This window comes from Chelonus insularis, unplaced genomic scaffold (genome assembly GCF_013357705.1).
Source record: "Chelonus insularis isolate UGA/USDA-ARS -01 unplaced genomic scaffold, ASM1335770v1 contig_50_pilon, whole genome shotgun sequence".
Lineage (NCBI taxonomy): Eukaryota > Metazoa > Arthropoda > Insecta > Hymenoptera > Braconidae > Chelonus > Chelonus insularis.
Window position 1 is genome coordinate 73,050 of NW_023276619.1, and position 12,824 is coordinate 85,873.

At 27.6% G+C, this 12,824-nt stretch overlaps 1 protein-coding gene across 3 annotated transcripts; it reads left to right on the forward strand.

Annotated features, from left to right (window-relative positions):
• The first annotated feature begins 1,240 nt into the window (after positions 1-1,240).
• Positions 1,241-12,613, forward strand: fusl (fuseless). Of its 3 annotated transcripts, none has more exons than XM_035088552.1 (7): positions 1,241-1,307; positions 1,745-2,090; positions 3,868-4,101; positions 5,558-5,696; positions 10,054-10,206; positions 11,762-12,112; positions 12,204-12,612. In XM_035088552.1, the coding sequence occupies exons 2-7, from the start codon at positions 1,837-1,839 to the stop codon at positions 12,363-12,365; spliced, it is 1,293 nt and encodes a 430-aa protein (XP_034944443.1). In that variant the 5' UTR covers positions 1,241-1,307; positions 1,745-1,836; the 3' UTR covers positions 12,366-12,612. The 3 variants fall into 3 exon arrangements, with proteins under 3 accessions (XP_034944443.1, XP_034944442.1, XP_034944444.1); XM_035088551.1 differs by lacking the exon at positions 1,241-1,307 and adding an exon at positions 1,373-1,591 and having other exon boundaries at positions 12,204-12,613; XM_035088553.1 differs by lacking the exons at positions 1,241-1,307; positions 1,745-2,090; positions 3,868-4,101; positions 5,558-5,696 and adding an exon at positions 7,771-8,467 and having other exon boundaries at positions 12,204-12,610.
• The last annotated feature ends 211 nt before the right edge of the window (positions 12,614-12,824 follow it).

Below are 12,824 nucleotides of genomic sequence, written 5' to 3' on the forward strand. Positions count from 1 at the left end.
AAAAACGTACAGTATGAAGATTTTGCCACAACGTCTGTATCCTCAAAGTAGGCACAAGTTATTGATTCACAGATTAGACTAAAAGTTTGTGAAACAAGTAAAAAGAAAACATGACTCAGTACTGTACTAAACAATAATCTCTCTATTTAAACATTATTTTCATAAAAATAAATCTAAACATAAATGATAATCGTAATGGCAATACTGATTACTATTCAAAACAGAAACCGTAAAAGTTCTATACAATAATAAATAATCTAATTAATGAAAAAATGAAAACTGTTTGACTGATAAAACGAAAAGCTTTTGAAGGAGATCATGGTTATGTAAGACCAAAAAACTAACGTACATTTTTAGGAAAAAAAACTCAAACTCTTTCGATAATGTAACCTTGAAAGAGGAAAAAATCTATTGTAAAACCTAAATCTTTACGTCATTTACAATGAACAAGGTTTTGCTCATTGTGTATGTAATTTTCTCAATGTTTATTGTCAAAGTAAACTACTAATTTTTTCCAACCACAAAAATGTTACTAATAGATGATCTGAAAAAAGCTTTTCATCATTATTAATTTCTTAGACCATCTTTATTTAAGATAAAAGAACGATTTATTATCATTAAAATATATTAATAATTACATAAATGCTTTTAATCACACAGTAGAACTCCTCACAGTGAAACACCTAATCCTAAAACACTTTCCATACTGCAACAGGGTCACCTCTGATAGCGTAACTTCTCCTTTCCCCACTACCTACACTTTTAAGCTAATAGCCAATAGTAAACAATATTTTTTTTCTTAAAAATAGTTATAATACATCGTTATTTGATTATTATGAAACATAAAGGCTAAATAATAATCAAAATTGAATATTATTAATATTATTAGACCATACAAATGCGGGAGTAAAGATTAAAAGGGTCAACAGAGACGTTGGATTGTCGGGAGTGTTTGAAATTTCTTGTATTACACTGTGGGAAGTTTTACTGTAGAATAAACATAAAATACTATTAAAATAAATATTATTTCTATTTATAAAAATCTCATTACAACTGTCAACGTTTAACCGCTGAGTAAAGTGTCATCAGAATGTTGACATTATGACAAAAAAATCAAATCTAATTAATTAATTTTTTTTTATGAATAAAGTATTGTTTATCATGAATGAAAAATGTATATTAAAATTTGTAATTTTAATTACCTTTAATATATCATTTATTTTACAATAATAGTGAATAAATTTTCATAATGTTATTAAGACTCAAGCATTAAAGAACAACGTAAACATTCACGTGTTTGCGCAAGCGTAAGTATAATCCTTATTTTTTCCAACTTTTTTACTCTACTCTTCAGACTCTTAAAATCGATTGATTCGTTAGATCGAGTTCAGTTAAAGCTTAACATCCTCCTGATACCACTAGATATTAGGGTATATCTATTTTTGCTAATTTTATCACTCAAGATTGTAGAAAAGTGCTTTAGAAATATTCTAACCAACAAATGTTGAAGCTTAAATTTTAAAATTAATTTTTCATGTTTTCAAATTAAATATGAGTGTCGATTTAAAAAATTTCCAAACATCAAATAACGGTAACGACTATCGATTATCGAAATTTAGATTTTAAAAAATCAGTCGATAATGAAATCTTAATAAAAAATTAGTAATTAATTATCGACTGAAGAGTAGAGCTTCCAGAAGAAGGTTATTCAACTATTTCTTACGATATTTATTGTTCATTTTAGGAAGTTTAGTGGAGAAAGATGAAGTAAATGGTGGAATAAATGATAACAAATTGATAAATAATCAAATAAATGAATTATTATTAATAAAATCAATGAAAGAAGATGATAAAATTGATGATGACGAAAATGAAGAGAATAAAATTTTGACTAAAGAAAAAGCAACAGATCAAAAACATAATGAAACCAAAGATAGTCATGATAAAAATATTACAATAATTCCAAAGCAATTAAAACAAAAACACATGTTGTCAGTTGCTGATACTATTATATCACTTATTATTATTGGGCCACTTGTAATTGGTCATTGGCGTGGTGTTTGGAATCTTATGGATTACTACAATATACCGTAAGTAAATTAATATTTTATCCATTAAAAATATCATCTAGTGATGATTTAAAGAATACTGCAAATCCGAGAGAATTTAAGTTTTTAATAATAAAATATTTAAAATACTTAATAATTAAATACCAAAGTGTTTACAATATTGGACACTATAAACAAACTATAGCATTTTGGTAAACGTCAAGAAACGTTTAAAATTCGACTACAAAATTGCTATAGTTCGTTTATAGCGTTCAACATTGTAAACGCTTCAAGTGTTTAGTTTTTAAACGCTTTCATTTGCAGTGAAGCTTAACAAAATTTATTATTAACAAACATGAAATAAAATTAATTTTTAATACAAAAAAAGGTAGGTAATTATTTAGTTTAGGTTGCATACGCCCGATTTCCTTGAAATTTTAGTATGTTGTAGAGAAAATTATGCTCATTAATTTGATATATATATATATATATATATATATATATATATATATATATGGGGCGCGGAAAACATTCCTTCACATACTTTTTCAAGGTTGAAAGTTCGATAATAACGTGCATTAGATTTTATTTCAGTAGCACTTTATTCGATCATAATGATGTCATCACGCAAGAATTTGCACAACACATCGATTTCTTTGTTTACATTTTTTTGTTATTGTCTGCTTCTATGATTTGCTTCAAAAATTTAGAAATATGATAAATATTTCATCAGTTGAAATATTGAAGCGAATATGATCACACAATATTAATTTTTGGAGCTCGCTGGTGATTATATTAGTCGTAACTAATTATATTTAATGTTGGAGAAGATTGAGGGTGGGTGTTAAAAAAGCTGGTCTAAATTTTTAACAGCCCCACCCTCAATCCTCTCCAACATCAAGTATTTGCAAAATACCAACTATTCAAGATAGTGTACATTTCCCAATTTTCAAACCTTAAAAACTATGTGAAGGAATGTTTTCCGCGCCCAACATATATGTATATGTATATATAAATACGCCGGACACATCTTTGTGCCTCCGTATCACCTCTTTAGCTCGACTCTCTGAACTCCGTTGGCGACCCACTCGCCTCCGCGACGGAGGCCACTAGGTTTTTCCCATGTTTAACCTCACTTAACCAAATTTTTGTAATTTGGTACGCTGTACTTGCAGGGTGATTTTTTTTTCTTAAACGATGCGGCCGCAGGCCGCATCGGACAGCACACAATTTAAAGTTTATGATACCTACTTTTTTTTCGAAAAAAGTAGATTCATTTTTTTGAAAAAAATGAAATAATTTTACTCCAAAACGCGGAGGCGATAAAGATATATAAACGTATTTATATATATATATATATATATTCTTATTCAGCATAAAAAACTGTATAATATACTAAAATTTCAAGGGAATCGGGCGTATGCAACCTAAACTAAATAATTACCAAAAGATACCATTATTTATTCAGTTACTTAAAAAAAATTATTCATGGTACATAAAGGAATTAAAAATCTTAATAAAATCAATAGTATTCATATCTATTGATGACAGTGATTTGTTTGATAAAGATCGTTACTTCAGTTATAACTTCAATAGCAATAATTACTCATCAGGCTCTTTGTTTAATGAGACAGCTTCTATGATCAATGTTGAAAGCTTGTAGCCGCATAATTGTCTATTCTGATCCGGAAGTCATTACAAATCAATGGAAAATTTTTAAGAAATATCTGATTTATTGTCTATCATTTCTAGATTGTTATCAATGTTAATTCATTATAATTGAGAATTGAATGAATAATTAATTAATTAATTTAAACAGGATTTCAGGATGGACTTGCTTTCTTTTGGGCACAGGATTACATTGGATTTTTGCTGTTCTAAGGGGTGTACTTCATGGACAATTTGCTGTCACTTGGAGATCTGCTAACCCTATAGGACGTGGTGGATATCGAGGGATTAGGTTGCTTTATACTTATATTTTCTGTGTATGCTGCAATATGCAATGGCGTGGTGGATGGATTGTCTTGAGTTCTTTAATGGGTGAAAATGAATGGTGATTAAAAAATAATCTTCTCTCAATACTTGTCTGTAAAACTTTTATTTATTTATAAGTTGGATTTTATTTTGCGTGGCCTAATAATTTTTAAATTTTTATTATTTTTTTTGTAATTGACAACTTATCCGAATCAAAATGTAATGTCTATTTCTATCCTAAAAGCTTCTTTTTCAACGGTGTATTTTAGGATGAATAAATCGATTTATTAGGATTTATTTATTTAGGATCCTAATTAAAACTAGAATACGCAACATATCAGCATTTCCTTAAGACAAAATTTTTTTTTTCTCATACCCCTACGTAAGCCTTGAATTTACTCCTCGTTCCAAGAGAGGACACTGCAAATCCAGTGTTTGAAAAGTGTTTAAAAAAGCTATCCCATAAAGTAAGCAAACTCCCGGGTAAGGATATTTTACTTTGTATCTACTATAAACATACTATTTTTTATTATATAATCGTCCAGAATTAGAGTTTTTTGTATCCGTTTTGAGGTTGGAAAAGTAACGTTCTCTCTCTTGCAAAGAAAGACAACACCCGTCTAGGCATGTGCACAGACAATTTTTTACCTTGTTATGCGGGATAGAATATGTCATTTTGGGACCTGAAAACAGGGAGAAAACTTTAACTTTGAGCACAGATATGAGAAAAAAGTACATTTCATACTTAGGGAGGACAGTTAGACTATCTCAAACCATGTGCAAAATTACAACCTGTGCCAAAGAGGAGAATGGTAAACACGTAGTTGGAGATAGTCTGATTGTTTTACTTTACTTCCTCGGTGCAAAATGTATTATTAATTTCATTCTGAATTCGTAGTAATTTGATTCCATTTTAATTCTAGATCATTTTATTTTTTTCTTATTTTAATTTTAGCCTACCTTTATTTTAAGACTTGAATAATTTTATATTAATGCAAACATTATTTTTCATAATATCTATAAATAAGAGTAGAGTATCTATTTGTGATTTTAAAAAAAACTGTCTCAAACTAAGCTCAGAGGATTATTCGCATGATGTTAAAACGTAAATAACCATTTTTAGGATTTTTGTCTGTCTATCTGTTTGTCCGGAGTAATGTCGAAATCGACTGAATCGATTTCAAATGCAGGCATAAAGTGAAGAATGTCAGGAGTAACATAGACAGCTAAACATAGATAACTAAACTATATTTCCTTGTCGTTTCTTTTACATTTTAAAGCATTTGCCTACGCTCTGAATAATTTCTATTAATCAATCAGTTTACTCTGGCAGACTTATCTCAATACAAATAGATTTTTCACCCAAAATAAAGTCTCTTGATTTTTAAATTAAACTTTTAACAATATTCTTTCAGTCATACTTTAAAAATTGCTCCAAAAACTGTCTAATACATATTATTTAGCATTAGTTTTGACTCTAACATCAGTTTTGATTCTATCAGAAAATAATAATTTTATCTTTCCTTCATTTCCAGGGTCGTCTCAGCAGTGATAGTCATCCTAATCAGTCTCCTAATAATTTTTAGAAGCTGCAGGAATCTCTTAGCACCTCCTTTAATAATTGTAGTCGACATTCCCAATCACATCTTCCAATTTCCAACTCGATATCGAACGGTAAGTGACAATATTAATATATATATTTAACCTCTGACAGACACACTAGGAAAAAAGGACTCACTCTGAACTTTTACCAACTTTAATGTTATTTTTATCCATTTTAATTTAAATTAATCATTCTATTAATATATCCATCTTACGCAGAATTGTTCGAACTTTAATTTAATAAGGGGAAAGGAATACTATTTAAACGTGTGTCTGTCAAAGATTAATACCAACATCATAAAACTTTTGAGTGAAAGTTAAAAGAAAAAAAGAGTATTTTAATTAATAAATCAATGAACAAATAATTGGAAACTAAGTTGAATTGATTAAAAGGTTAAAATTGATGTTAATTGAAAGAGGCTTTAATAAAAGGAAAATAAGTAGCCAAGGTGAGAAGATTGTGAAAACATAAGCTTAATTGAGTAACAAAAAGCGTATTATTGATATTATTATATATACATACATTTATATTATGAACGTCATTGGAGCATATTACACAAAGGCACGAAATTAATCAACGGAAATGCCACTCAAAAAAAAAAATCATTCTCAAGGTAAATTGATTACCACACTCATCTTAAATGCTGCTTTTATGACTTCATTTGTTATTCATTCGGATTTTGTTATTCAAACACTTGTCATTTGTCTCTATCGAATTATTTGATAAAAATTATGTCAACTTATTATTTTTTCAAAAAATATTTATCAACTTGATTGAATATTAGATATTCTTGGCTTCTTCTAAAAACAATCGAAAATTTTTCAGTCGAAAAGAATACTATACAAAGAAAAGTGAACATCTTTTTCTAGTAATTAAGGATTAGCATAAAATGACAGAAGTTTAATATTTATTGTATTTCAATGCTCTTTATTTCAAGTATCAATTTTTTCATCTGATTAAACATATTTAAATAAATTATTAAATTAAAAATAAAAGCTCACAATTGAAAAAATATAGATGAATGTATAAAAACTTTTTACAAAAAAAAATGAAAAGATAAAATAAATCATCTGAAGAACTGTAATTTTTTTCAATTTAAAGTTTCCAGAAATGTAATAATTAAGACTATTTCGATAAAATATTAAAGCTGAAATTAAATATTTTTTGTAGCAATTTAATTATTAATTACATATATGTATACTAATAATAGAATAAATACAAATAATACGTCTTAAAAAAGACTTTTTATAAAAAAATTTTTTTGTTTAATAAATGAAAAATCTATTTTTCAAACTATAAAAGTACTATTTAAAATAACAAAACTGAGTAAAAAAAAAATTTAGTAAAATTTAAGACACAACAAACAACAAAAATAAAAGTTTAAATAATTGGGAATGATTATATAATTAATAATGATAATTGTTTTTATATAATCAATTGTTAAATATAAATTTTATATAAAAATAATAAGAGCAATAATTGAGCACGTGTGAAGAGGGGGGCAAAATTTTGTATTAAGAATCAAGATGAAATATATATGTATATAGTGCTAGAAAGCACAGAGGGGGACATATATTCATCGATCCCGTGTAGTATTTCGTGTGACGACGATGTCAACTCGCTTGATAAGAGATAGCAGTGACCAAAGGGATTCAGTGTTCACTCGTATTTCGTTGAGATAGTTTGGTAACGAAAAAAAAAAATCACAAACATCTTGGATGATTTGTTTTTAACATTATTTTTTAAACAAAAAAACTTTAAACCTATTGAATATATTTGAAAATAAAATAAAAAACAACAGTGTAAAATGTTTTGACAAAGTGTAAATAACGAAAGAGCTACATGTGTTATAATTTAAGAAAATTTTTCAGCAAATTTTTTAGCAAAAGGATAAACTGATTATTGAACTTGAATCGAACTTGTAGCAAGATGATTTTTATTACTATAACGTTAAAAACAGCTGAAACTATTCGTTATCTAAGCGAAAGATAACAAATTAAGTAGAAAATAATTTTGATAATAAATAATAATAATAATTTTTTTTTCTACTAATCATGAAGTTGAATGAGCTTTTGAATGTTTAATTTATCAAAAATACCATTTTGATAACTTAAAAATCACTCAAATAGATTAAACAATAAAATTAAAAAAAAAAAAAAAAAAAAAACAGCTATAAATAAATAAGTCAATAATAATTAAAGAACATCATGGCATTTATAAAAACTCTAGGCCTTAAATTATTGAGTTTAAAAGAAGGATGAGCTTTCTTGAAAGCGATTCATCAACTTGGAGGATGGTAGAACTGCCAAGAAGTGGCGGGATGGCAACCTGCACCTTAGAACGACCAACGCGTGGTTTTTATTACTTTATATTAACCATCTTAGATGCTATATTTTCAACATTTGTTGCTGCACCAGCAGTTGTAGGATATTGGCGTGGAACATGGACACTTAGTGATTTTTACATTTATCCTGAAGATCCAATGATGAGCAACATGGCGTCTATTGTTATTGGTTATGGAGGTTTATTTTTTTTCAATGCCATTCAACATGTTTTAAATGACATTTTACATCCAGATAAGCATAGACTGTGCTATTATGTGGGTTCAAGAGTCTATACGGCTGTTTTTGGCTTTTGTTGCGTTAATGCTTGGAGAGGAGGTTGGCGTGTTCTTCATTTTTACACTGAAGATAATCCTAATACTGTTATTGCCACCACAGTAATAGCACTGGCTGCTCTTGTGGTCATGAAAGGACTTAGAAACATATCAGCACCACCTTTTTCATTAAGTCTTGATTCTCATCCTGGATATTTTCAAGTTCCAACCATGTTTCGTGTTGATGTAAGTTCTTTTTTAAAGGTCGCTTTAAATTTGACAATAAAACAACCTTGAAAGTGGTTTTTTTCTCTTCTATTTATATTTGATTGTATTTTTTCTTGTGATGACAATCTTTTTTTTCTTTTCAAGTATCTGATAATCAATAAAATAGAAATCGCAACAATCATTTGATGATTTTGATACTCGAGTGTTCCATATTATCTTAATATAAACGTAGTTTCCGGCAGTCCCCCGACACATTGTCGACTACACGATGACGAATATTATATTTGAACGTTATAGCGTATATATTACAATACATTCATACAATTCCCTGTGTCATAGACTGTGGATTTTTTTTATTAAAAAAAAAAAAACATGGATGCAAAAACGAACATGATGTTGATCACACACTGCTTTGAATAAATGTATATTTACAATAATTAATTTTTTATAAATTCTATTTGAAATATTTCATTATTTTTTATTTATCATCAAATTTAATCATTTAAAAAACTTTAATAAAATAATGGTGTCATTTTTTAGTCTGATTATCTAATCTTTCAGAAAATATAAAATAACTCTATCTAGTGCTAAAATTGGTAAAGAATAAGTTAATTTGTTAATCATAGTTGCTGGAATTATTCCTAAAAATATTTTTTTTTTTATAAAAAAATTGATTTAAAAATAATACTGAGGAAGCTGTTGATTTACAAGAATGTTAAATACAAACGGGCGCCGACAATCAGCAATTATCTGATATTAATGTGCTCAATCATTATTTGGCAGCTTTGATAATCTTTGTTAAGATAAATTCAATAAATATTTATAAAAATTTTTTTTTGTTATCAAAGCTTGAACAGTATTGATATCAATAAATAAATAATCTTTCTCAGGAAAATTCCAATATTGGCAAAAAATTTTCTTTAACTTTAATTATGTTGGAATTTTTATCTAGAAATTATTTATAAAAATCAATCTATTGAAAGCGTGATGAGTTGCTCGGAAATGTTTTCTATAAAAATATTCTTTATTTAAATTAGATGAATAATAAAACAAAATTAACGATATTTCTACAACACTAAAAATATTCACAAAATAATGAAACATGAGTAGTAAATGAAGCATAAAGGACGTATTGAGTCCTTTCAATTCTTTCATGCTAGAAGTTGTATTTTTTTAATTAGATGATTAAGATAAATTTAGTTTATACATTTTTGATTCGTTTCTTGAAAATTATTGGGGGCAAGGGGGAGGGGGGGAGAGAAGTGTGGTAAATGTCCCTAAAATATTACTATTTATTAACTTCTTTCTTTCTCCAATTATTCTAATCTTATTTCTATTAAAGTACTTGGCTGCTCCAAAAAATTTTTACTCCAAAAACTCTTACTCCAATACATTTCAATCCACTTGTACTCCATTATAAAGGATAAATATATATATATATATATATCAAACTATTACAGATAATTTTATTGAATACCAATTCTATACACAAATTGGAAAACTAATATTTAAAAGTATTTTCAACACTATATTCTTTGATTAAATAATTTCTTGATCCTATTTCTAATAAATTTTATTTATTATTTTTTTTCTTCTTGTTGTAGAATACTCGAGATTGGACACTTTATATTTTAGATTGTGCCTTCAGTGTTGGAATTGTTGGAACATTGGTAGTTTTTGTCTGGAGAGGAGTTTGGGTTCTTATAGATCTGCATCTATTCTCTGATAATCGTGAATATTCATCCATTGGTTCATTGGTAAATATACAATTTTTTACGTTAAAATGAAAATTACCATAAATTCTATGATAATCAGTAGTAAGTCCAGTCGTTAATCAGACTAGTTTGGCATAATATTGACCTTTACTACTAAATCATCCTGATGAGAGCAATTAAAAAAAATATCTCGTAAAAGTTTGTGATGATTGGATGGAAGATTGATGGGTTCGAATGCATAGGGAACTTGCAAAAAAGAATAAGAGTAGGATAAAGCTTCGATTATATAATTGAATAATCGTAAATTGCATGATTGTCAGAGAGAGGCGCACGACTGACCCGTATATTCACAACTAGTGCAAGCGACTAGAGCTTGTTTATTATACCGGGTTATCACTAGTAAAGTATAACCAATCAAATTCACACCATTTTTCAGGGCCAGCTTTAGCTGTTATTCTGCCTTTTTATTGTATTTGTCAATTACACGCGGCATTATTCAAAAAAAATCTAAGTCAAATAATCCACGTGCCAGAAAAGACTAATAGATATTTCCGGATCGAGTTTTATTAAGCGAAAAAAATTAATTTTCAACAAAATTTGAGTTAATTAGTTATTACTTAGCACTAAATACCTTTTTTTTTTAAATTATTTGTAGAAAATAAACAATTGATAAATACCAAAATTTTTTTAAAATTTAAGTTGTAAATAATAATTGTGTTACTCAGAAAAAATGAATCACTTAGTATAAAAATTCCTGGAAGACGCAGAGAATTTTTTCAATGGCGACTGAGTAATTTAAGATAGCGTGAAATTGATTGGTATACCTGAATGTAAAGCTGTATATTATAAGAAACGATTAAGTAATCAACATGGTTAAGTAGGCTTAATTCAGTAGGTTCTTCTTAAACAAACTCCTCCTTTTATACTTTTAGACTATTACTGAATGAATGAACGCATTGAACTTATGCCGGTGCACTTGACCGACTACTCTTGAATACAATTTCAAGGTTTTCTAAAGGTCTTTAAGCTATTATCTAATTTACATTCTTGAAAAATCTTCTCTTAGATACATTAACTCCCAAATTCTCTTCTACATAATTCCCGAAATGAACTGAACTTAATTTAAAGAAGTATTATTTGATTATTTTCAAAAGATTTACACCTATGGGTGATGCTAACATGTTAAACACGTTGCATTTTTTTAATGTCAAAAACATCATTAATTTAAATGCAACTGATTATGGTTAAAATAAATATCAAATATTTGAAAAATAATTCGATAAAAAACTCTAAAATTTCACCAAGTGAATGAAAATCGTTAAATAATTATTTTTTTTTTTAATTTTTATGACCAATACTTCAACGAATCAATTGTTCATCCGAAAGATAATTTTAATAAAGCTTTAATAGATTTTTATTTACGCGAAAACCTAATCATTTGCATCTCGTACTCTAACAGTTTTCTTAAATCAGAGAGGTCGGTGATTACAAGTTCCATTTTTATTTGTCAACATAACCATCAAATAAATTCCAAAACCTTCTTAAAACCTTTATAGTATCCCAATAATTATATATGCTTATTCCTCTAATTTTCTAGATTATAGGATATATGACCGTTGGAGTGACTTTTTGTCTTCAACCAGTAATGCGTTATGCTTGTGGTCGTCTCCAAGGTCTACCGCGTCTCTTAGCAGCGGATGTCTTCCTTTTTTTGAGCTTTTTAGGAACAATAAATGTATGGCGAGGGATTTGGAGTATGTTAGATCTCTGGTTTCTTCCAAAAAATGTTGAATTGTCTTGTTGGATAACTCACATTGGCTGCTTCGTATTTCTTGGACTTTTGAACTGCAGTAATTCTATTCTTGTTCGTGGTGTTTATATTGATGCTGAAGAAGAGGAAGGCAGATGTGTTATATTTCCCTGTCACTATTTGCGATTATTTTTCAAGGTAATTACCAATTTACAAGTTTAATTCATTACATTAATGAATTATAAGTTTAATAATCATGACGATAAATTAAAAATATTGTTCTGGACAGATTGAACGCGAAAAAAAAGAAGCTAGACAACGTAATCTTGTTACAATATCACGTGAATATGCCTGTAATGATGGTAGCTCAAAAGATGCTGAACATGGTGCACTTCTTAATTGCACATTACCAACAATTATATCAAACCAAGATGGCAATGTTCAAGGATAAATTATTAACTGTTTTTATTATTTAATATTTAACGAACAATGTTCATTAATTAATTTTTATATATAATTTTATTTTACCATTAATTAAACAATTAATCGATCCAATCGAAAGAACATATAGCGATGTAAAAAAATGTAAATAACACAAAGTATCGCTTGCATTTAAAATATTAAGAGAATGTTATTTATTTAATAAATTAAATTTAAGTGTTGGCAAAGAAAAATAAAGAAAAATTCTAAAATCATCAATGATGAATATTTTTTGATAGTAAAATATTGAAATAATTATTTTTAATTAAAAGATAAAACTAATAATTATATTAACCAAAGTGCAATTAAAATATTCATAAATAATTAATAGAAAAATGGCACAATTAATTGTGACTCATGCGAAAGATATTTATTTGCATAGCTTTTTAAAACTGAAAGATGTATATAATTAGGATTAAGAAATTAATAT

What these genes read in the sequence shown, in the direction of transcription:
- fusl (XM_035088551.1), top strand. Translation starts at nt 1,552, where the DNA reads ATGAGTGTCGATTTAAAAAATTTCCAAACATCAAATAACG. An exon ending in TTAATGGGTGAAAATGAATG is followed by an intron (nt 4,102 to 5,557) that starts GTGATTAAAAAA and finishes CTTCATTTCCAG; the next exon opens with GGTCGTCTCAGCAGTGATAG. An exon ending in TTCCAACTCGATATCGAACG is followed by an intron (nt 5,697 to 10,053) that starts GTAAGTGACAAT and finishes TTCTTGTTGTAG; the next exon opens with AATACTCGAGATTGGACACT.